The sequence below is a fragment of the Spermophilus citellus genome (assembly GCF_964194105.1).
Source record: "Spermophilus citellus genome assembly, chromosome: 2".
NCBI classification, from domain to species: Eukaryota; Metazoa; Chordata; class Mammalia; order Rodentia; family Sciuridae; genus Spermophilus; species Spermophilus citellus.
In genome coordinates, this window is record NC_138183.1 from 204,176,029 (window position 1) to 204,198,001 (window position 21,973).

Here is a 21,973-nt window from a genome sequence, read left to right on the forward strand (position 1 = left end):
TGTGAGCCCAGGCTTGCCCGGCTGCACTGAGAGGGCAGGCTGCTTTCCTGGGCACGCCACCCCTCCCCCACCCCTTCCCTGCTAGTCTGAGGGTGTGTGTGGCTTGGACACAGCCAAAGGACAGGGAAGAAATCAAATGCAAAGAGTGGCCCATACAAGAGCGCTTTCCAAATAAGCTCTGTGATGAGTCAGTCCTCTCTGGGCAAAGAGTGCCCATCACAGTCCCCTTCCCATAACCTTGCCCTTGTCCTCACCCAGCCTGGGTGTCTTCAGTTATTCCTGCCTCCACACACTGGTCCCAAACCCCAATAGACAGATCAGCCTCCTCAGTGTGACCTGGCTGGAAGCCCCCTGAGAAGGGGACACAGCAGGAGTCCTGATCCAGAGGGCTGCAGGCAGGGAAAGGCCAGTGGGAAGCATCCTGGTCAGGCTAGGCCAAAGGCAGGAGGGCTGGGCCTCACCTGGCGGGGTGGGGACTGTGAGTGAGCTGCTCCTGGAGTGTGCGGGAGAAGTTCCTGGGCTGTGGTACGGGGAAACAGCTGCGGAGATAAACACAAAGAGGCTGGTGTTGGTGAAGGGTCAGGACCTCCACCTAATAAAATGTCCTTTCAGACGTTTCTCACCCCTGGGGACTCGGCCTGCCTTGTCAGGGGCCAATTCTGACTGCCATGTAAATCTCCTATTGCAGAGAACTTTCCTCTGCTGCCAGCCCAGCACAGGGGACCCTCAAGTCATTTGGGAAGTGGGGAGATACATTCCTTACCCTAACTTCAGAGCTCCTTTCAGAACCAAGGACCTGCTATTGCTCGGCAGGTAAAGCCCCAAGGACTGTACTTTTAGATGTCCCAGGATGGCCCTGATTTCAAATGCTCTCCTTGCCATTCAGACTTGTCCAAACCCTGTCTCAACTTTTTGCTCAGGATGAAGAGGGACCAAAGGAGAGCCCTGAAAAATCTTCCTTCTAACCCAGAAAATTTTCCCCAATACTGCCTCTCCTTCTCCAGAGTGCAAAGGTCCTTCCCAGTCTGTAGCTGGAGGTTGGGGGAGGAAGCCCAGGATGGCTCTTGGGACCTTTGCTGAGGAGGTACAGAGAGCAGGGACTCAGACTCCACTCATGCAGGTTGACCTAGGGGTCTGCTCACATGGGCGTCACCCAGAGGGATCAAGGGAGGTGGAAGCTGGTGGGAGAGAGGGGAAGCCCAGGTTGAGTTTGTGGGTATCAAGTGGGCTGACTTGTTGGCAAAATAGGAAGCCATGATAGTCACACACAGGGCTGAAAAACTGGAGAATTTTCCAGGCTAGAATTGAGCAGCATTTAGAGCTTCTGAAACTGAGCAAGACATTCTCCTTGTAGGGGTGTCTCCACAGGGCTCAGACTCCCTGAGGCCTAGGGACATGTGAGTCACAGTCTACCCTCATGGAAACAGGGCTGCACTGCAGCTGGGGCCTGGGTTTTCCCTCCATACCCACCACCCATCCACCCAGCCCACCCTGCCTCACAGGGGTTCAGGGAAACCACCTGTAATCCTGGCCCTGCCTACCAGATGGGGAGTCTCCGGGGCCGCTCCTGGACCTCCTCCCGCGGCGGGTCAAGAATCGCTCACTCACAGTCTTGGCTTCTTCCAGCAGGGCCAGGTTTTTTTTCTTGTCCTCTTCTGAGATGCTGATGTCTGGCAGCTGGTCATTTACCAGGTCAATAACATGCCCCTCAGGGTCTGCAGAGGAGGAGTGAGCTTGGAATGAGAGCCACTGCATGCGTGGTCCTAGGCTGAGAGGCCCTGCCACCCCACACCCCAGCCCAGAGATGTTGCCCAGAGATAACACAGACCAAAGAACCTCAGCTAAGTGCTGGTGCAGGCAGAGGATTGCCTGGGGACAGACAGCAGCTTCCTCAGCCAACCTGGTCCCTCTGTCCAGGCTCCCCTCCTCCATGCTATTCACTCCCCCTGTTGTGTTCTTCCTTCTGATCTCTGGTTGTTTAATTTTTTATTTTATTTTATTTTAACAATTTAGTGAGGTGAAGTTGTAGATGAAGGAAGAAATCCAAGGATCAAGGGCCACAGACATGATGTCATGGCCACCTTCCCTCTTCTTTCTTCAACTCACATGGTCTACTTCCCTTCTTCCCCAACTGCCCCTTCTCCAGCAGCTCCCCTAGAGAGTGAAACCACCTCTCCCCAGCAGCTCAGGAACATGAGAGTGGCTCCAAATACCTCCTTTTCTCCCACCTACTCCACATCCAACCACCCAGTCCTGGAATTTACCTATGAAATCACTGAGCCACCCCTCATCCTTATTCATGCCCATGGGCTCTGACATCAGCCACCTAATAGGTCCCTGTCTTCAGGTCATTCCCCTCCATTCCATCCTCCATTCCTAGGGGAGTGACCTACCCAGCTGTCATGTCTGACCATGCCATTCTCCTGTCTCATCTCATGGGGACTCCTCAAGGTCCTCAAGATAACACAAGGTCCACACTCCACACTGGGTCCAGCCCATTTCTCTGGCCCCACCTACTCCTTCCAGACACCTCCACCCAAGCCTTCTGTATGGGCTTCCTACAGCTCCCGTTTTCTTCCCCAGCCTTCATTCTCTTTTCTGGAAGCAGCTCCTCATTTTCACGGGTGAAACCCTTCTATGGCCCACTAAACTAGTTAGGAAGGAGCTAACCATCTCCACCCACAACCCTGTCCAAAGTGCCAAGAGAAAGAGTAGAAATATGTGCCAGCCTTGGCCAGCCAAGGAATGCCATTCATGTGTACACAGAGATCGACTCAGGGACAGACAAGTGAGACCAGGCAAAGGCAATCATGGGAATTTTGTGGGGCACATGGGGAAAAGAAACTCTCCTTCCATTGTAGGATGAAACTTAGAGTTGCTCGTAGTCATTTGTTACCTTTGTATAAAGGACCTGCCCAAGAACTAACATACAAGAACGGAGACCTGAAAGATGGAATGGGACGATGACTAGTAACTCAGTTTGGGCACCTGGATCCAGCACTACCTAAAATCACAAGCCCTGGAATAATAATAATAATAATAATAATAATAATAATAAGGTGTAAGCTAGTGTGAAGTGGGTTCCCATCATTTGAAAGAGTCCTGATTTAACACAGCAGAGAGTTCTGTTGCCAATAGGGTGCTCAGTGTGGCACCTGCTTCCTCCCACGTCTCTACTTTCACCTGCAATGCCTTTCTTTCCTCTTGTCTGTCTGTCAATTCTCTAAGAGGAAAATTAAGTATTATTTCATCTGGAAAACTGCTTCTACCCAACCTTCTTACTCAAGAAGGAGAATTGGTCTTCTTGCCTTGGTTCCCCTAGCTTTTCTGTGAAGGCCATTATGATCCTGTGTTCTGATTACATGCGTTCACTTTCTGGTGCCCTCATAACCTGTGACCAAGGGGCATTGCATCTATCTTCCAACGGCGCAGGGAAGACTGGAGAAACCTCTGGGGAGGGCAGGTGACTGGGACAGCCAGCCAGACACACCCCAACCTAGATGTGGGCCTTTCTAGAAGGGCTGAAGGACTCTGCCCTCTGAGCCCCTGAAATGAGCATCACCCAGCTGTCTCTCCTGGACCTCCTCTTCTTCCTCCTCATGTCTCAGTCTTGTCTTTTTACCACAAGAGATGGAAAAGTACTTCTGGAGGCAGACACAAGGGGCTGCTCCACTCTGCCCTCTGGGCTCACAGGGCTGGGCGGCCTTGAGCAGGCAGGACGAGAAGGTACTGCATGGTCAGTGCCTGACCTTAGTCTTCCTACTCAAAAACGACCACTCTTACCCACAGAAGTCAGTGGAGCAGTGGACACCTTCAGGTGCCGGTGAGACAGCCTTCTGTGGGGACTGTGAGCTCTGAAAGATAGAACAGAGACGACTTGTTAGGAAAGCAACCTGGAAAAGTTGCCAGCTTGTTCTTTCTGTGTCATCCTAGAGCAACATCTTGCATACATATTATGTATGATATAATATTATGCATATCCATTTCTTGTATCCTCTTTGGAGTCCACTTTGCTATTCCTGCTGGCTCCCTTGTCAGTAGGTCTTTGACTTAAGCTCACTGTATATTTGTAGGATAATTCTCTCTTTAATTTTTTTGGAAATTACACTTAGACAATCTCATTCCATCTAGACCAATGCATGGGACAGTGCTGTGTAAAACACAGTGACAACCCTGTGCATGTGAGCAGGGTCCCTCCCAAGTGACCATCTTCCATATGGAACCCACTATGGCCAGAGGTAGGATTCGGCAGTCAGAGTCACACTCTCAGGTTTGTCCTCAAAATCTGGACAGTTATTATGAGAAACTTCCTGCTATGGTTCTGCTTTACTTAAGGGCTAGCAGAATGCAAAGGGCCAAATCAAGGAGAGAAACATCATTTTGGAAGTGGGGGGAAGAAAATGGGAAAATCCTAACCTCTGTCTCCCATTGTGAAGAACATTTTCATCAAGAAAATGATGCAAGAAAAAACAAAGATTTGTAAGAAATATTGCAATCTGCTCCCCACATTCTAGGAAATCCTGCCCATCATAGCACAAGGATCAGGCACCTGGAATGTGTACCTGTTGGCCAGGTTTTTGTCAGCGTCTCCTTCAGGTGAACTGGCATCCCCAGTCAGAACGATTGTAGGTGGACTGTGAAATATTTCTGCAGAGGGAGGGTCCTGGTGGTTTAGAACAAGAACACAGAGGGAGTTAGGCCTGGGCTCATGGGAGCTTCCAGCTGCACCATGACACTCAACGCCATCTGAGTCAGTAGACCAACGCAGTGTGCTTGTTGGTTTACACTTTGTTGAGACATAATTGATAAATGAAAATTGTGTACATTCAAGGTGTACAGTGTGACGTTTTGATACACATGTATGTTGTGAAATGATTATCATGATTAAGCTATCTAAAATATCTCCGTGTGTGTGTGTGTGTGTGTGTGTGTGTGTGTGGTGTGTGTGTGTTGAGAAGGTTTAGCAGATTTCATGTATATACTACATTATTACTAGCTGTAGTCATCACGCTGCACTTTAATTCTCCAGAAGTTACTCATCTTATATCTGGAAGTTTGTACTTTTTGACCAACATCTCATTTCCTTCACCTCCTGGGCCCATATTCTGTACAATTTCTGTGGAAATAGGCCCATTCTACTAATAATAATATACAGCGTCTCTTTTGCTACCTGCTTTGCAATATTTTCATCTCAGAATTATTTACATGTGTGTGTGGGAGACTCCTTGCATCCTCTCTATGTCCCTTCAAACATTTTCCTTCTCCTCTTTCCTGTCTCCTTGACAGGTGTGCTGTCAGCGCCCTCTGTGATCACCCTCCTGCCCAGGTTGAAGGCCCAGCTCCTCATGCTCCTGAGCACCTCACCACCATCTCCTGCTGTTGGTGCTGCTTCCTGCACCTTTGCAGCAGTGGGTCCCAATTGTCCTCATTGCCACTTTCCCTAGGGGATGAGTCTGCTGAAGCCCCTGAGCATTAAGCATTCTTGCCTCCAAAGGACCCCCTGATGCCACAAGCTGGGGCCTGCTGACAGGCTGCAGTCCCTGGGCAGAGCCAGGGCTGAGCTGCCCTCTTCTGCCCTCAGTGCACAGATGTTTCCTTGCAAGGTGGGAGGGGCTCCTCTTTCCTTTTCACATTATACCTTATTAAGCGGTCCTGTACAGTGTTGTGTGGACTTCTTCAAGGCCACAGTTTGCAGTGAACCCAGCTCTTCTCATTTTCATTTGCATTTCTTTTCTCCCTTAGGATGTGAGCTGGAGATACCACCAAGCAAGAGTCCACCCATGGAAGGCTGTGTTGCTTCCCTTGCAGAGAGGATGCTTTTATTTGGAAACCTGAAGCCAAAGCCCTGAGAAGTGATTCTCTGCGCTCTGTGTTCTTATCTGGGTCCTTGTCAGTGTGGGGAGGTGCAGGGATTGGAAGAGAGAGGCACTCAGAATCCCCCAGCACATGGAAGGAAGATTGAGCAGCGACTTCGAATGGGCAGGAGGAATAGAAAGCAGCACTGTCTATTGGAGGGTCCAACAGACCTGGCTCATATTCTTGCTCATCAACTACGAGATGTATGGCATTGAGAAAGTTATTTAATATTTCTATATTCCATGATCATAAAATCTAATCCACAAGTTAGCATGAAGATTAAAAATATGTCAATAAAGCACCTTGCACATGATGGGCATTTTCAATAAATGATTATTTGACTTTCAGATTACTTACCCTCCCATTCAGCAATTTTTTGTTTCCATCATGTGCTAGGAGCAGCCATATATATACATATATATATATATATATATATATATATATATATATATAGAGAGAGAGAGAGAGAGAGAGAGAGAGAGAGAGAGAGGGAGACCCTCAAGGGCTCACAGTCAAGCAAGGGATACAGAAAAAGTAATATAAAAAATTAAGATGATAAGAGATGGACCACATTCTGTGAAAACTCAGAGTAAAGAAGAAAACTATCTAATCAGGGAAACTGGAGAAGACTTTGTATTGGAGTGGGCATTTGAGTTAGGGGTCTTGAGGGATGATTAGGAGCTTGCAAGACAAGGATATTAGGAGAGAGATCTGGGGCAAAAGAAATAGCAAAAGGCATTTCTGAGAATTTGGGATTTGCCAATGTACCTGGAGCAGGAACATGGATTATGGGGTATGAGGTGCGGGGGGATTGCGACTAGGATAAGAGGTAGAGTCAGCTTCTGAAGGACCTTGAATTCTATTCCACAGAGTTTGGTCTTGGTCTTGTACTTTTGGAGATGGGGACACCTGGAGGGTAGATTTGGGAGTAAATTAACTGCCAAAGAGAGAACACGAAAATGTTGACAGCAGATCCGTCCACGAATCCCCATGATTCACAGTGGTGGAGATGACAGAAGAGGCTGTGTTGCTAAAGCATCCATCCTCCTCCTGCACAGGAATTTTGAAGAGCTCAGCCATATGCTTGTGGCTGGAACCTAGACAGGCCCATCTGTCCTCATAACCCCAGAGCTCCAGTTCCTCCAGGAACACAGATACCTGTCCTGTTGTAAAAGACTCCTGAAAGTTGCTTCCCAGAAAGCAACTACTCATTCTCGGGACGTATTCCCTTGATGGCTGTTGATGAGCTGGTCATGGCTTTGTCCTTTTGTTGCATTATGCCGCCGTTCCCATGGTGATACAATGGGCAAAGGCCTGCTCTGTCTCAGATGAAGGTTGTGCCAATAAAATAAAATAATGCACGGATATCCACAGCGATAAGCATCATAGGGTCTACAAATACTCATTAATTATAGTTGTTCTCAAAACAAACAGTGGCTCTGCTCTGAGTGACCAGTTCTCCCCATCTTTTGTCCACTGACCTCCCCTGGTAAGAGGCCAAACTAGCAGCAGAGAGATGGGAGCTCCCAGGGTCCAGCAGAGAAGTGGGAGGACTTGGAATCACGGTGGGAGCATGAGGACCATACAGTAGAACAGTATCCGGGGAAGTCAAGAAGGGAAAGCAGTGTGTCAAAATGGCAGGTAGCAAGATGAAGACAGTGGAAGGCAGGGCCAGAAGTGGGTGAGATGAGGCTAAATGAGAAAGCCAGCAGAGGATGGAGTGGGTTTTGACTGTGTGGATTCGCTGGTGGGCAAGAAGAGCTGAAGTGTTTCCATAGTCTCCTCATCACATCATTAAATATGTCTGGCCTGCGTTGTCTCTTAACTGTCAATCAAGGAATAAGCATCTTCTGTAGCATCATCTCTGAACTCAGAGGATGTTATGGTTTAGCTGTGGTGCCTCCCAAATGCTCATGTGTGAGACAATGCAAGAAGGTTCAGAGGAGAAATGTTTGGGTTGTGAGAGTCTTAATCTAATCAGCTAATTAATCCCTAATGGGATAACTGAGTGGTAACTGGAGCAGGTGGGTGTGGCTGGAGGAAGTGGTTCCTTGGGGACCTGGCTATGAGGTATATATTTGTATCTGGAGAGTGGAGACTCTCTCTGCTTCCTGATCACCCTGACGTGAGCTGCTTCCATCTGCCATCCTCTCCAGCCATGATGTTCAGTCTCACCTTGAGTTCTGAGGAATGGAGCCACCCTTCTATAGACTAAGACCTCTCTGAAACCATGAGCCCTCAGATAAATTCTTCCTCCTCTATAATTGTGCTGGGTGGGTCCTTTAGTTACAGCAGTGAAAAAGCTGACTTAAACAGAGGCACAAACCAGAGACCTGTGGGACCTTTTTCTAGGAGAAGTTATAAGTTTTTAAATTACTTACCAACATTTCACATTGGAAACAATGTGCATGGAGGTCTGGATGCCCTGCTTTTCTTTAAACTGAAATATCAAACAATCTCAGGTCCACAGTTCTGCAGAGTAACCCTTGGTTTAAGCCATTCAAGCTGTCTTGCTTCAATCATTTATGACACGTGGCCCAAAAGGCATCTGAGTTACTGCCCCCATATCAAGTGATTCTTATTGTGGCCTGGTTTTCTGGAGCATATTTAAGGTTGTGCCTTAAGTATCCCCCACTCATATCATCTTGATGGCTGTTATGGTTTGGATATGAGGTGTCCCTTGAAAGCACCTGGTGTTAATGCAGAAATGTTCGGAGTTGAGATGACTGGGCTGTGAGAGCTATAACCTAATCAGTCAGTTCTAGTTTGAATAGACTGACTGAATAGGTAGGGTGTGGGTAGGGTGTGGCTCGAGGAGGCAGGTCATCAGGGGTATTCCCTGGGAGGGTTCATCTTCCTTGCAGGCCCCTTCATTTCTCTCTGTTTCGTGGCCACCATGAGGTGAGCAGGGCCCCTCCACCATGCCCTTCCACCATGATTTCTGCCTCACCTTGGGCTCAGAGCAATGGACCCAGCCAACCATGGACTAAACCACAATAACCATAAGAAAAAAAAAAACTTTTCCTCCATTAAGTTGTTCCAATTGGGTTTTTGATCACAGCAACACAAGGTTGACTAATAATGGCTCATGCATGACTCTTGCTATAGGAACACCAATCAAAACTCTGACTATGCTCATAATGTGTGTGGGATTCCTTCCCTGGGTGGATGCTATCCTGACTGCAAACATGTGATCTCCCAAAACTGCCTTCTTTAGGTTTGTCCCTATTTATAGAGAATTTCTTTCCTGAGTCCTCTGGTAAACAAGAAGAAATGCATGTTGGCTAAAATTCCATTCTCACACACGTTATCTCATACAGTTCCTGTCATCCCTGCGATGGGGCTTTCACAAATTCCCAGCATTCACAAATGCAGATGAGCTACATCTATATACAGGGGGGGGGGATGGGCCAGTCATGTTGCATTCCAGAAAAATAATTGTGGTGCTGGTGGTGGAGTATGTATCCATCTCTGAGAGTTTAACATATCAGTCTTCTAAGGAAGAAGAGTAACCGATTTTACTTTATGTATGGACATACTACCTACTTCCCCCAAGCAATTTAAAGCATCTAACAACAAAATATAAGATATAAAAATCATAAGTCCTTAAAAATGGGGGAACAATTTGATGGACATAGATATCCATAGCAGATAAAGAGAAGCCCTTTCTCCTTCTAACCATCTATGGTTCGGCTCTGAAGTGAGATTGTTTGACCTGAAACCCAGCATCTGAGCAGATTGCTTTAAAGAACCACTCAACAGGAAGAAAAGACAGAAACCTCCTTCTTTACTCTCACCTCTCAACGGACATGAAAGGGAAACAAATCTTGATGCCCGTCCTCACTTCTCTTTTCCCCTGCTTTTCTTTCCTCCCTTTTCTCATACCCTTTCCTCTGGTGACTCTGGTTTACCTTTCCCACCCAAATCGACTCCCTCTCTCTCTGTCCCTCTCTCTCCATCCATCCGTCTCTCTCTCTCACGTGGGTGTGCTTTCCCCGCTCAGCTCCTTCCAACAATTGATCATGCAGATCATCTGAATCTCTGCTTCTGTGATTGGCCCCCACCAGTTTACAAGAGTCTTGCAGAGGAAGGACCTTCTCTGAGAAGAGAGGGGCCCTGTGCTAGCAGTGATGGAATGCCTTTTGGACTCCAGGAAAGGGATGAAGTCTGTCAACACAACCACATTATTGCTCCTAATTCTCTCCATTCATCTAGCAAATATTTATTGTGCACCTATGTAGACACGGTCTATGCTACGGCCTGGGGGGCAAAGGTGAGCCACGCAGCCTCTGCAGTGCTTCCTGGGAGCACCAAGGGATGGAGAGAGGAAAGAGTACCTGCCCCCACACCCGATAGCACCCTCAGGGTTGGCACCTACAGGGCCAATGGCCTGCAAGGCACTGGAGGGAGCAGCTTTTTAGTTGGGATTTTCTCTGTCTGCTGGCTAATGGCCACGGGCCCTAACGCGGTCCCATGGTGAGTGCCTTACCTGGGACAGCAGTTCCTCTCATTTAGAGGAGGGTCGAGGCAGTGAAGCCTACACAGAAAGGCAGACCCACACCACAGAGGTGAGTGCCAAGCGTATCACACAATTCTAGCTTTTCAGAAACCTGGGCAGAGTGGTGCATGCTTGTAGTCTCAGCGACTCTGGAGGCTGAGGCAGGAGGATCACAAGTTCAAAGCCAATCTCAGCAAAAGAGAGGTGCTAAGCAACTCAGTGAGACCCTGTCTCTAAATAAAATACAAAGTAGGGCTGAGGATGTGGCTCAATGGTCGAGTGCCCCCGAGTTCAATCCTGGTACCAAAACAAGAACAACAACAACAACAACAAAAAAAAAAAAAAACACACAGGGGGCGTAAAGCAGTCAAGAGTCATGAAGCAGTCCCTGAACCACCTGACACGGAACATCCTGGTCTTCATTCTCTCCTTCCAATGTGTGCAAAATACACAAGCAATACAATAGAAGCTTCTTCCCTAATTTGCTCACAGAATGGTTGGGTACCCCACGGAAAATTCTAGTTTTCTGCAAAACTGTATTTGTGGGAACATTTGTGTCTTGTGTGGGCTGTTTTTGACTCTAGCAGGGACTAAGGAAAGAGTATTCTAGAGAAGAGAGTGTGGGAAGATTCCAGGATCCCTCTGGGGTGAATTATGCCAGGTTTTAATGCATCACAAATACCTGTCCCTATTCCCACTCTGAGCTGCCTGACAGAGGCAGGCCTTCAAGATAACTTGTTTGGGCGGGCAATGCATGTGACTGAATTTAGAGTTTGCCAGGCAAGTCACTTTGAAATTCAAGGGCCTCAGACTCAGAGGCACACTATTATGATACAGCTTGTCTCTTACTAGCTGTGTGACCTTGAGCAAGTTACTCACCCCTTCTGGTTGTGAGCTATAAAGCATCTTCCCTGGGGCATCAGGCCACACAAGCCCCAGCAGTCAAAGCCTCCCAGGTAGCCTACCCCGAAGTGCCCTTCACCTGGTCCACTTGTCAAACAGTAGATGCCTGGTGCTGGTCACAGAGAAAGGAAGCAAAGAAACATGCAGGTAGAAGAAAGTGATCTGATAGTTACAGAGACCTCCTGCAGCTGGGTCCCATCCCAGATACCATCGTGTTCTCTCATTTAATCCTCCCAGCAATTCTGCGAATGAAACTTAGGACACACACCTAGAAATTGCAGATGATAAAACCTCCCAACCTGGAACAATCATGAGACAATAAAAGCAAAGCTTGTAGCATAGAGTTGACCATTAACATGTTTCTTTTTCTCCCCCTTTTTGGTCCTGGGGATTGACCCCAGGGGTGCTTATCTGCAAGGAGGTTTTTTTTGTTATTGTTTTTGTTTTATTTTGAGACAGAGCCTCATGAAGCTGCTTAGGGCCTTGCTAAGTTGCTGAGGCTGGCCTTGAACTTGTGATCCTCCTGGCTCTGCCTCCAGGGTCACTGGGATTACAGGCATGTACCACCGTGCCCAACTCCTGTTTTGATTCCTACTTTATCAACAACAACAACAACAACAAAAAAAAAAACCCACAACTTGTCCTGGGGCTTTGCAGCCGATAAACAGTGGAGGTGGCGAAACACTGGCGGGGTCCCTCCACTGTGGCATCCTACTCTTACAGCCATCTTCGTCTTTGATGGCACCTCCCCTGGTTCCTGGCATCTTGCCTGCCTCTGATACTCCTCTCTTATTCTTCTGAGCTGCACACGTCCTCACAGAAGGTGCCTCTTCCTCCAGGAAGCCTTTCAGCCAACATGGGGTTGAATACACAGCTGGAGGAAAGACAGCTAGGGCCAGAGTGTCTTGAGCACTGCCCCTGTCACGGGTCCAGAGGTGTCTTGAGTACTGCCCCTGTCACGGGTCCAGAGGCCTGTGTTCCCTGGGGTCCATTTCCCTTCCCTGAAGCCAGTCAAGCACTGTGGGGCTGGAGCACCTCCCAGCAAGTTCACTCAATAACAAGCACACAGGTCACATTTTGTTCCCCTTAAATAAATCTTATAGAAACATTTAAATGTTTATTTCACTCATAAATTCCCAGGAATGCACAACAGTTTCCTAAGCGCCTGAGCACAGGGATAAATTTAGGCCAGTGTCATAGACGGGAATATTAGCTTTGACTCCCCAGTATCACATGACGAGACTCAGACTAGGCAACAGTAAGGAACAGCCCTGGCCCCGGCTTGGGCGGGCGTGTGCAGTTTGGCTCCTTGATGGGCCCTGGGTGACAGCCCTGGAGAGGAGGACCCTGTTGGAAGACAATGCCAGGTGGTGGAGAGGTAGGATGGGCCTAGACTGGAGTCCCACCTGGTGACCTCCAGGCAGTCACTTAAAACTTCCCTGACTTTCATGTTCTCAAATATTATATGGAGCTAAGAATGCTCATTTTTCAGACTTGTTTTAAGGATAAAAACAAATACAGCAATAATGATGCCAAGAGTGAGCGTGTGATGGGTGTGCACTGTTTAGCCATAGCCTGGAGGGCAAGCTGGGGTGCCTCAGTAGATAGGGGCCCAGTCCCAAAGAGGAGTTAGTGTTCTTATGGCAGGATGAAAGGACTCTCAGGGGACTTGCAAGAAAATGGTTATTCCAGGGTCAAGGCCTAAGGCCACAGGAGGAAGTGGCAGTGCCTCTTGCCGAGCTCTGCTGGCCCTGGGGCTCCTCCCTGCCAAGCACTGAGGACCAGTTCTCTGGCTCCTTGCAGCCTCCCCGGTATCCACTCTATGGATCCTCCAATGTGCCGGTGCCTGCCCTGCCCCTGGTGGACCCTCTTCCCTCTACTCTTAGGCATCAGGGGTCGATAGCCAGATTATCCTGCTTTCTACGTCACTGTTTTCGCCTCATGCCCTCGGACTTCGAGAGCATGAAGGTGGATAGGATGGCCAGGCCTTATTCTGTAGGGTCACTCAGCCAATCAGCATCATCTTGTATCCTGCCTTCCTAACGCTATTCCTTCTTCCATCTCTTCCTCCCTTCAATCCAGCATCCAGCATCCCAGTTATCCACCCAACCTACCCCACATCCACCCATCCATCCATCCATCCATCCACCTGTCCCTCCATGCTTCCCTATGCCACTACCACGCACTAGGGCCTCTGCTGAGGGTACAGATTCATGGGTGAAAGACATGGCTCCAAGTCTTCACAGGGGTGACAGAGAAACACAGAATGACAAGTTACTTCACTGCTCACAGTAAGAACTAAGGACAAATAATTGTCATAGGCATTCCTGACCATCTGTAACTGCCAACTTTTCTGAGACACTGTCCACTTTGACCTAGGCACTCCCACAGCTATCACCTCATAGCTCTTACTCTGTCCCTTGATCCTTCCAAAGTCCCCTCTCCAGGGAGAATGGAGCATGAAGCACCTGCTCCCAATGCCTGTGGCTTTTGGTACACAAGACACTAGCTTTATTGCTGGGGACAGTTAGAAGGTGGCAAAGCTGGTAGGAACACCTAGGAAGGAAACTTAGGTTTGAATCTCCTTTCAACCACTACACTACTATGTGACCTTGACAATTACATAACTTCCCAGACTCAGTGTCCTCCTGGATAGGATAGAGATAACAATACCCACCTTGGAGAGATGAGACCACACAGCCACTACCCAACATATGCCTCACATACCAGATTCCAATTCTTTGTTCATTACTTATTTGAAGATATTTCATTATAGATCTTACTTGAGCTTGTTCTTACAAAGGGTGTAATGACGTAAGTGGAAATGACTTTAAGGAAGATGAATTCAAAATCCTAGGTAGGAGCATTCAGGTACTTCCTTCCCAGTTCCTGGTGGTTAGACTGTACTTACTGGTCTCCATTTTCTCACCTGTAAAATGGGATAATAATAGCACCTGTCTCCTGAAGTCACCGTGAACTTACTGCATATTAAGAGCAGTGCCTGGTAGCAGGAAGCATGGTATGAAGCTCCTCACGGGGTGACTTTGTCAGGAGGAGGTCCCTACTCTACCCAGTCCTTACGGGGATCCAAGTGTCTTCCATGTATTATCCATTTTGTCTTCATCTCATTCCTGACAGAGAATTGGTTCTTTGGGTCCTAAAACATTTTCCTCCAGTGGGTGAGTACACATTCTCCAAGGAGTCTCCAGGGAGGAGCAGACAGAATCTTTTTCCTGGCCAGTGAAGACAGGGTCTGGACAGCCCAGGGGAGGTGAGATGCTATCATGGTTTAGATACGAGGTGTCCCCCGCAAAGCTCACGTGCAAGACAATCCAAAAAGGTTAGAGATGAAATGACCAGATTATGAGATCTTTAACCTAATGAATTTAACCTTTAACCTGTGGATTAACTGTGTAACTGTAGGCCAGTAGATGTGGTTGGAGGAGGTGGGTTGCTGGGGGCATGCTTTTGGGGTTCATATTTTGTTCCTGGTGAGCATAGTTCTTCTGCTTCCTAATTTCCATGTCCTGAGCTGCTTTCCTCCTCCATTCCCATCTGCCATGATGATTTGCTTCACCCTGGGCCCACAGCAATGGAGTTGGCGTATATTAACTGAGACCTCTGAAACCATGACCCCAAATAAACTTCCTCTCTCTCCTCTGTTTATCTTGTTAGAATCTTTGGTCACAGCAAAGAAAAAGCAACTAAAACAGATGGAGAGAGAAGCTGGATACCCATCTAAAATAGTAAAGTGGAGATTGTTAGGCTGTAGGTGATCTCAGGATCTCACAGAGCAAACATCCTCCAGTTCCAGAACAGAGAAGGTCGTAGGGGAACTCAGAGCAAATCAAATCAGAGAGAATGAGCACTCAGTTGCAAATCAGCTAAGATATGAGCATGCTGAGAGCAGGACTTGGTTAGTGAATGCTCAACAAACATTTATTGAAAAATTTCAATAAGCATTTATTGAGTAAATGTGCCTTCCCTCTATATTTGTGAAGTGCTCACCATGTGTAAGTGAAGTCTTCTGCTGCCTGTGGCTCAAACACCACTGCAGTATAGTGGGATATTTTCTGGACTAGAAAGAAGAAAAGTAGTAAACTGTAGCCACATTTCTTTGACTTGGAGCTGTGAGACATTAGAATGCAGGCCTGTAATTTCTTTATATGAGACTTTGGACAGCTAGTGTACCCTGTCCAAAACTAATTTCCTCATCTATAAAATGGGCACAGTCACTGCTCCTTTATAGAAATGGTATGAAATAAGCTGAGATAATAAGTGCAAAGGGTGTAGTCTAGAAAACATTAGGAGCCTGTTTGTCAGTTTCTTTCCTTCATTTGGATAAGACGCCCACTGCTCTGAACTTCTGCTTTCCTAGGGAGATGACCTCTGCCCTGCTACCTCCCAGTGGTATAGGAAGGTCAATTGCTCTGTGCTTATTAGGGATTAAGCATCTACTATAAGCTAAGCACTTTGCTTAGCATTCTCTCTCTGTGTGTCTCTCTCTATGTGTGTGTGGATGTATATATATATATATATATATATATATATATATATATATATATATATATATACACATATATACACATATATATGTAAACAATTCTGGTAATTGAGGTGAAGCACATGGGTTTCAACTTTTGTTGTGTTATCTAGTACAAATTATTTTCTTTTTTCTGTGCTCAAATTCTTCACATAAATGGAAATAATAATAGTATCTACCATGCAAGAGTTTTGAGAGATTTAAATGAGGTCATACATACCATAAGCTTAGCATAGAGCCTGGTACACAGTAAGCCCTCCATACATAGTTACTGTGTTCACAGCTCTTACTGGAATCCTTAGCCTATAGATGAGGACACTGAGGCAGGATGAATTGTATCCAGGGTTGCCCTCAGGAAAATGGAGCCTAGCTTTCCCCTCCCCCTGCTATTGCTGTGACACCTGTGTACCTCTGACCCAGAGCATTTCCTGCAGCTTCCAGGACTCTCTGGATGCTTGAGGGGGGAGGGATGGGCTACATGTCAACGCCTCTTCTAAGAGGATAGACCCCTATATTGGCTCTGTCCCAGCCCACTGATGGAGGGTGGGAGCTAGGATGGGTCTCTAACCCTGTCACTCCCATTTGTTATGGTGGCCCTTACCATGGTCTCCAATTCTAAGCCAAAAGAGTGGCTTGATAGATAAAGGTTCTAGACACCTTGCAAACAGCCCCCCCCCCCCGCCTTTTAGCACCACATGCCAAGAATTGCTTATCCAACCTCATCTGAGACACTTAAAAATTTGGTGGGGAGGCCATTGGCTAGTCAAGAGCTATGATATCTTAAACCACAAGTCGCTACTGTCCTTCAGTGCTAAACATCTACCTAGAGCCTCAGATATGAAGCACACAGTGGCTGCTCTGGGAGACCTGGAGTGCCTCATGGACGAGGCCGTACCAGGCTGCAGCATGGTGGTCTGTGTTTCTCGGAGTCAGCGTGCATCTTGCTGTGCTGCTTTATGTCTGGCTGAGGGAGAATGAGGAAGTCACAGGGCAGCAGGATGTGAGACTGGAGCTTTGCTCCCTGGCCCCAAGGGGCTCCTGCAACTGAGAGGACAGTGAGCAGAGGGCCTTTGGTGTGAGCCATGCCACAGCTACAGTGCTCTGGAGATCTCAGAACAGTGGGTTGGTAGCCCAGGACAAAGTCCCTTTGGCCCAGGCCCCAGAGCTCTCGTGGAGGTCCCAAGGAAAAGTCTGAGTGCAATCTCCAGGATCAGGTGGCCAGGGTTTAAATCCTGAACTGCCACCTGCTAGCTATGTGACTTTGGAGGAAGGTAGTCCACTTCTCTGTGCCTCCGTTTCCTCAACTATGAAGCAGGAAGGAACACATAATTTAACTGGGTGGAAATTAAATGAGTTAATACAGTAGAATAGTACTTGGCACCTGATTAGCTGTCACTGTTAAGTGGCTTTGTGGGTAATGGACATGGGGGCGGGGCGGTAGTAGGGAGGCTGGGGCAGATGATGTGAAGAGGTCTGCCTATGAGTGACCTGCCCTGGGGGCTTCCAGAAACTCTTGGAGAGTAGAGTTTCTCAAGTGGAAGTCAGAACCAGTGAAAAATCTGGCTCACAGTTAGTATGAGCCTCTTTGTCCCCCAGGTTTGCCAGGCACCTCTGAGATTGGTATGCTGTCCCCATGAGTTGGCTTCCAAACAAGGCTGCTGGTCACAGGCCAGGAAATCCCTGATTTATTGTCAGACTGACTCTGGGGTCTGGGGCTGTACAATGAAATGGGGACAGATTGGCACTTGCTTTCAGGCTCTGGACACTGTCACTGGAGCAAAGACTGAGAGACAATGGGAAAGGAGATTCTGGGAAGATCCAGAAACTGGCTATACAGGATTTCATCTGCTATAGGCTGTTGTCAGGGGTAGAACTGAGGGACAGCCTTGGGGAGGTGGATCCAACTCAACCAGGACAGAGGTGGCCAATCACAGCCCAAACTTCCTATGAGATGGTGAGCCTCCTGGCATCAAAACATTCCTACAGATTCCCAAGACTCATTCCTGAAGATTCAGCAGGTCTGGGGTGCTCAAGAGCCTGGGGTCCACAAGTTCCCTAGGTGACTGGTTTAGGGCTCATGTTACAGAGCTTTGCCTGTCTGGGAGGAGGTTAGATGTGATCTGGGATCTTCTAGCTCTGATGGTCTGTTATTCTTGGGTCCCCAAAGGCCCCAGACCTGTGTCCTGACAGCTTCAATCCTTCCAGAGCCCTTGACTACAAACTCTTCCCTTTGCAAACTCTTCCCTTTGAGGGCCTCGCTATTTATGGGCCAACCCAGCAAACACTGCATGTGCGTGCATGTGCACACAGAGAGAAAACCAGAATCTAATCTTATAGCTTATGTGTTTTTGTGTGAGGAGGCTTCAGCTAGTTGCTCATGCCAGCGATGGGAAATGGGGGCTGGGGCCAGAGGAACCAGAACTAGGGCTGGACCCCGGGGAGCTGTAAACTCAGAAGGATGCTCTGTTCTCTGCCTGCTTTGCAGATTGGGAATTCACACGGTACCAGGACTTCCGCTACATCCTCCTGGCCAGCCCACTTCCCTGGCTGCCTGGCTTCCACTGTTCCTAAGCACTCAGGATCCGGCCCTGGCCCCTGGAGGCTTCAGCCCAGCTCAGGAGACTTGACCCTCCCACGAGGCTGGGGCTGCCTTAAAAGCCCAATGTGGATTGTCTAGTGGATGCAATAGCAGCAGCATTTTAGCTCTTTAGTGGCGATACCTGATTGGTTTCTAGGAGAAGTCTGAGAGGCTAGGGCCAGGCAGTAAGGGAAGAGAGTAAAAGAATGTTGAATCTCATGCGGTGGGGATCTAAACTGCCTCAGCAGCATGGTCCCCCACCTCTCTGGCTATGTGGGGCTGTGATCTGGGATCCTCTACCTCGGATCGTCTATTATTCTGGGGGTCCCCTAAGACCCCAGTCCTTGGCTACAAACTGTTTCCTTTGCAAACTCTTCCCTTTGAGAACAGAGTCCAGAGGCAACAGCTCAGTTGTCCTAGTTGACACAGGAGGAATCACAGACATGAAAAAGCGAACAGGTTGGTCTCAAGGTCTCAGGACTAGAGGCCATCAGAATTCATGCTATCATTTTGTAGAAGTCTCGTTCTGGCTTGAGGTCACAGGGATACTGAGCCTGTGGGGAACTGGAATCTGGAGCTCTTGCTGGTCAATCAGAGGTCTCCAACCCCTGCCTTTGCAGTAAGCTCATTGGTTCCTTCCCCTCCTAGACTTCCTCTAGAAACTCACCTTCACTCTGTCCTTGGGACCTGTACTTATGTGTAGCTTGAAGTCATGAGAGTTAGAAGGGCCAGAAGTACTCCTGAGGGTATGATATGAAAGAACGTCTCACGAAAAAAAAAAAAACACATTAGAATCAGGAAGACTAGAACCCAATAGAAAATGAGTTTATCTTCCCTGACAATGGAGCTGTGTCTTTGCTAATCTTTCATTTCTGTTTTTAGGAATGCTTTTATTCTTGGGGAAGCTCTTCGGGGGAGTTGCCCAGGATGGGAGAGCTAGATTTCACATGAGGAGGGCACTGCCATTGTTGGTGATGGGCTAAGGGTCGGGTGACCATCAGGTGAGGAGCCAGGGGAAGTCATGACCTGAGGATCTGGGATTAGTCACGTTCCAATCCCCTTGTGGTTTCTCCTTGTTGCCATTTCCTTCTTCAGTCCCCAATCTCTTGGAACTTGGCAACCTTGAAGTTTGCTGATAAGCAAGGACCCACTCTGGCCCAAGATGTCCCAGGGTGGGCGTGGGGTGCTTGTAAAACCCTGAGCTTCTATCTGCAGACAGAGAGATGGGACTGGACGCACAGTCATTTAGACATTCAAGGAAAGGACATCTTGCCATCCCAAGGCTGCCAAGTTCTACAACATCTCAGACCCATGAACTTGGGATATGGGGATACAGGGACCATTCTTTTCTAAGTATTTGCTATCTAAGTTCCCACAGTCATGGTGTATAAGAAAACAAATGTCATCATAACATGAACATATTCACTAGGAATCTGCCCATTTGGAACAATAACGCTCACTCATACATTCCTGCCTTGCTTAGCAAGTGTCCATCCCAGTGGTGCTGGTCAGTTTGGACGACTGTCAGATAGCACAGGACGATACAAGTTCAGTGCAAATCAACTGCAAAGTTCATGAAGTAAAGAAAACAAGGCTGGGCACCTTCATGTGCACAGTCTTTGACCAGCAAGGATCAGATGGCGCTGGATCAGTTAACAAATTAAGAAAAAATAATGAGGATGATGGCAAGACAAGTTCTTCAAAATTGGGTGGTTTGAATAGCAAAGAATTTAAAGAGATCCTTAGATGAAGCCCTTAAATACTAAACAGTCTCCTAAGAAGGTATTATAAAATAAATCTTAGGGAATGTGGCATCACATTTTGTTGGTATAAAAAAGAATAAACATATCAGCACCCAAATCAACACTTGATTCTTTGTTCAATCTGAAAATTAGCATATAATCTACACTTTGTAATATGTATAGCTAAAAACAACTTGTTTTCATAATTTCATTTGCTTGATGATATTATCTTCATTAACTTATTTTCCTCATGTCCTTTTTTATAATAAAATTTCACTGAATACTCTTTTCACTATTTGCTATGAAATTTTGATCTCCATTTTAGGCTGATTCACTCTAAGTGGCCTTTGGCTGGTGCCCATCACCACCTCGATGTGACTGGACTGTGTGGCAGGTTTCCTTCTAAGCCTTTCTCCAATTCAGGAGGAGGCTGCGGGGTTAGGGGATTTGAATTCCCATAAAGCCTAGATGGTTCCACATGCAGGTTGTCAGTCATGGTCACTTCAAATGAACTCAGGGTGATGTGTTCCTCTGTTTGGAAGCCACATACCTTTCCCAGGTACCACTGCAGACAAACACAAGCTGCCTGAGAACCCCCTGACCTGCTGAGAGCTGTGGCTTCAGCCCAGGGCACTTGTCTTGGCCCCCAGCCAGGCTAGCCATGGGCAGGGAGGGGGGCACTTACTTGACTGGCAGGGCTCTGGGCTGCCTGTGGCTCTCCGGGGGGCTCCTCGTCCTCGGGAATGTGGGGCATGGCAGCCTCCTGGCTGGAGTGGCCACGTGTGCCCGGAACCTCTGCTGCGTCAGCCCCAAAGATGCTCCAAGAGACCTGGGCTCCGCAGGCTGGGGAGACGCCAAAAGGACAAGTCAAATTCCTTCCCATCCCTGTCCCAAGCTGGGTTCCATTCCAGGAGCCAAGAGCCACGGAGAGAGCCAGCCTGAGTTTGCATCAAGCCTGAGGTCAAGCTAGGCTAGGAGAGGGCATTTGGAAGTGCACTTCCTCCGGCTCTCTGGCTTTGTTTACAAAGTCAGAGGTGACCTTTTGCATCTAATTTGGTCCTTACAGTAAACATGAGCTATTTCAGAAAGGAGAAAAGTGCTTCATACTCCTCAAAGCTGTAGCTCATGAAGGATACTCCGTTGGGATCAGGTTGGTATTTGTGCACCATTTATTGAGTGCCTACTGTGTGCCAGCATGACTATCATCATCTGGTTGAATCCTCCTGAGAACCTCTGACGTAGGCATTGATGGTGCAATTCTACAAAACGGACTTCCTCAGAGAATGGAGGCTACTTGCCCTGAATCACACAAAGAACCAAGTGTTTGCATCTGGATCTTCCTGATTGGAGGCCTGGGTTCTTTCCACTACTCCACACAACCTTCCTTGGCAGTTTTCTAACCTCCTCCCCATGGAGAGAAGGACACTGTCATTTCCTGAGCACCTTCTAGGTCACAGGTGCTAGGTGAGGTGCTGCTGACTGCTAATTTGGTCAGCAAGAGGAAGAGCCAGAAAGCTCCACCACTTTCCATGATATTAGGTGTTCTTCTCATCCACAGAAAGGGCTTGGAAAGGCAGAATCTGGCATCAGCCCCAGCTCCGGGACCCGACCCCTGCCAACACACACCTCCAGACCTCGCTCCCTGAGGAAGGCAAGGTGTCTGGCTCATTGCAGATATTCCAAAGACTCACCAAAAATGGCTGTTGGTTTAAAGAACTAGAAACCCTCAGCCCTGGGATTTGTCAAGGTGACCACCTTCTTGACGGGTGCTTCTCTGCTCTTAATTCAATAGCCCCACTCAGCTGGGAAACGGTGGGGGCGACCCCTGCTGGTCACCTCAAGAAATCTCAAGT

The 21,973-nt window shown here is 47.9% G+C and overlaps 1 protein-coding gene across 9 annotated transcripts in view; it reads right to left on the minus strand.

Moving 5' to 3' along the window:
- The window catches only part of IRAG1 (inositol 1,4,5-triphosphate receptor associated 1), a 118,931-nt gene that overhangs the window by 56,351 nt on the left and 40,607 nt on the right, over positions 1-21,973 (minus strand). For 6 of the 9 annotated variants that reach the window (XM_081282055.1, XM_081282053.1, XM_081282054.1 and 3 more), the window contains exons 3-7: positions 20,806-20,963; positions 4,563-4,663; positions 3,784-3,854; positions 1,542-1,715; positions 462-539 (exon numbers count right to left, since the gene is read on the minus strand). In XM_081282055.1, coding sequence (XP_081138181.1) covers positions 462-539; positions 1,542-1,715; positions 3,784-3,854; positions 4,563-4,663; positions 20,806-20,963 — 582 coding nt within the window. Of the gene's footprint in view, positions 1-461; positions 540-1,541; positions 1,716-3,783; positions 3,855-4,549; positions 4,664-19,045; positions 19,128-20,805; positions 20,964-21,973 lie in introns of those variants that run through there. The other 3 variants (XM_081282056.1, XM_081282058.1, XM_081282057.1) reach the window with 3 other exon arrangements.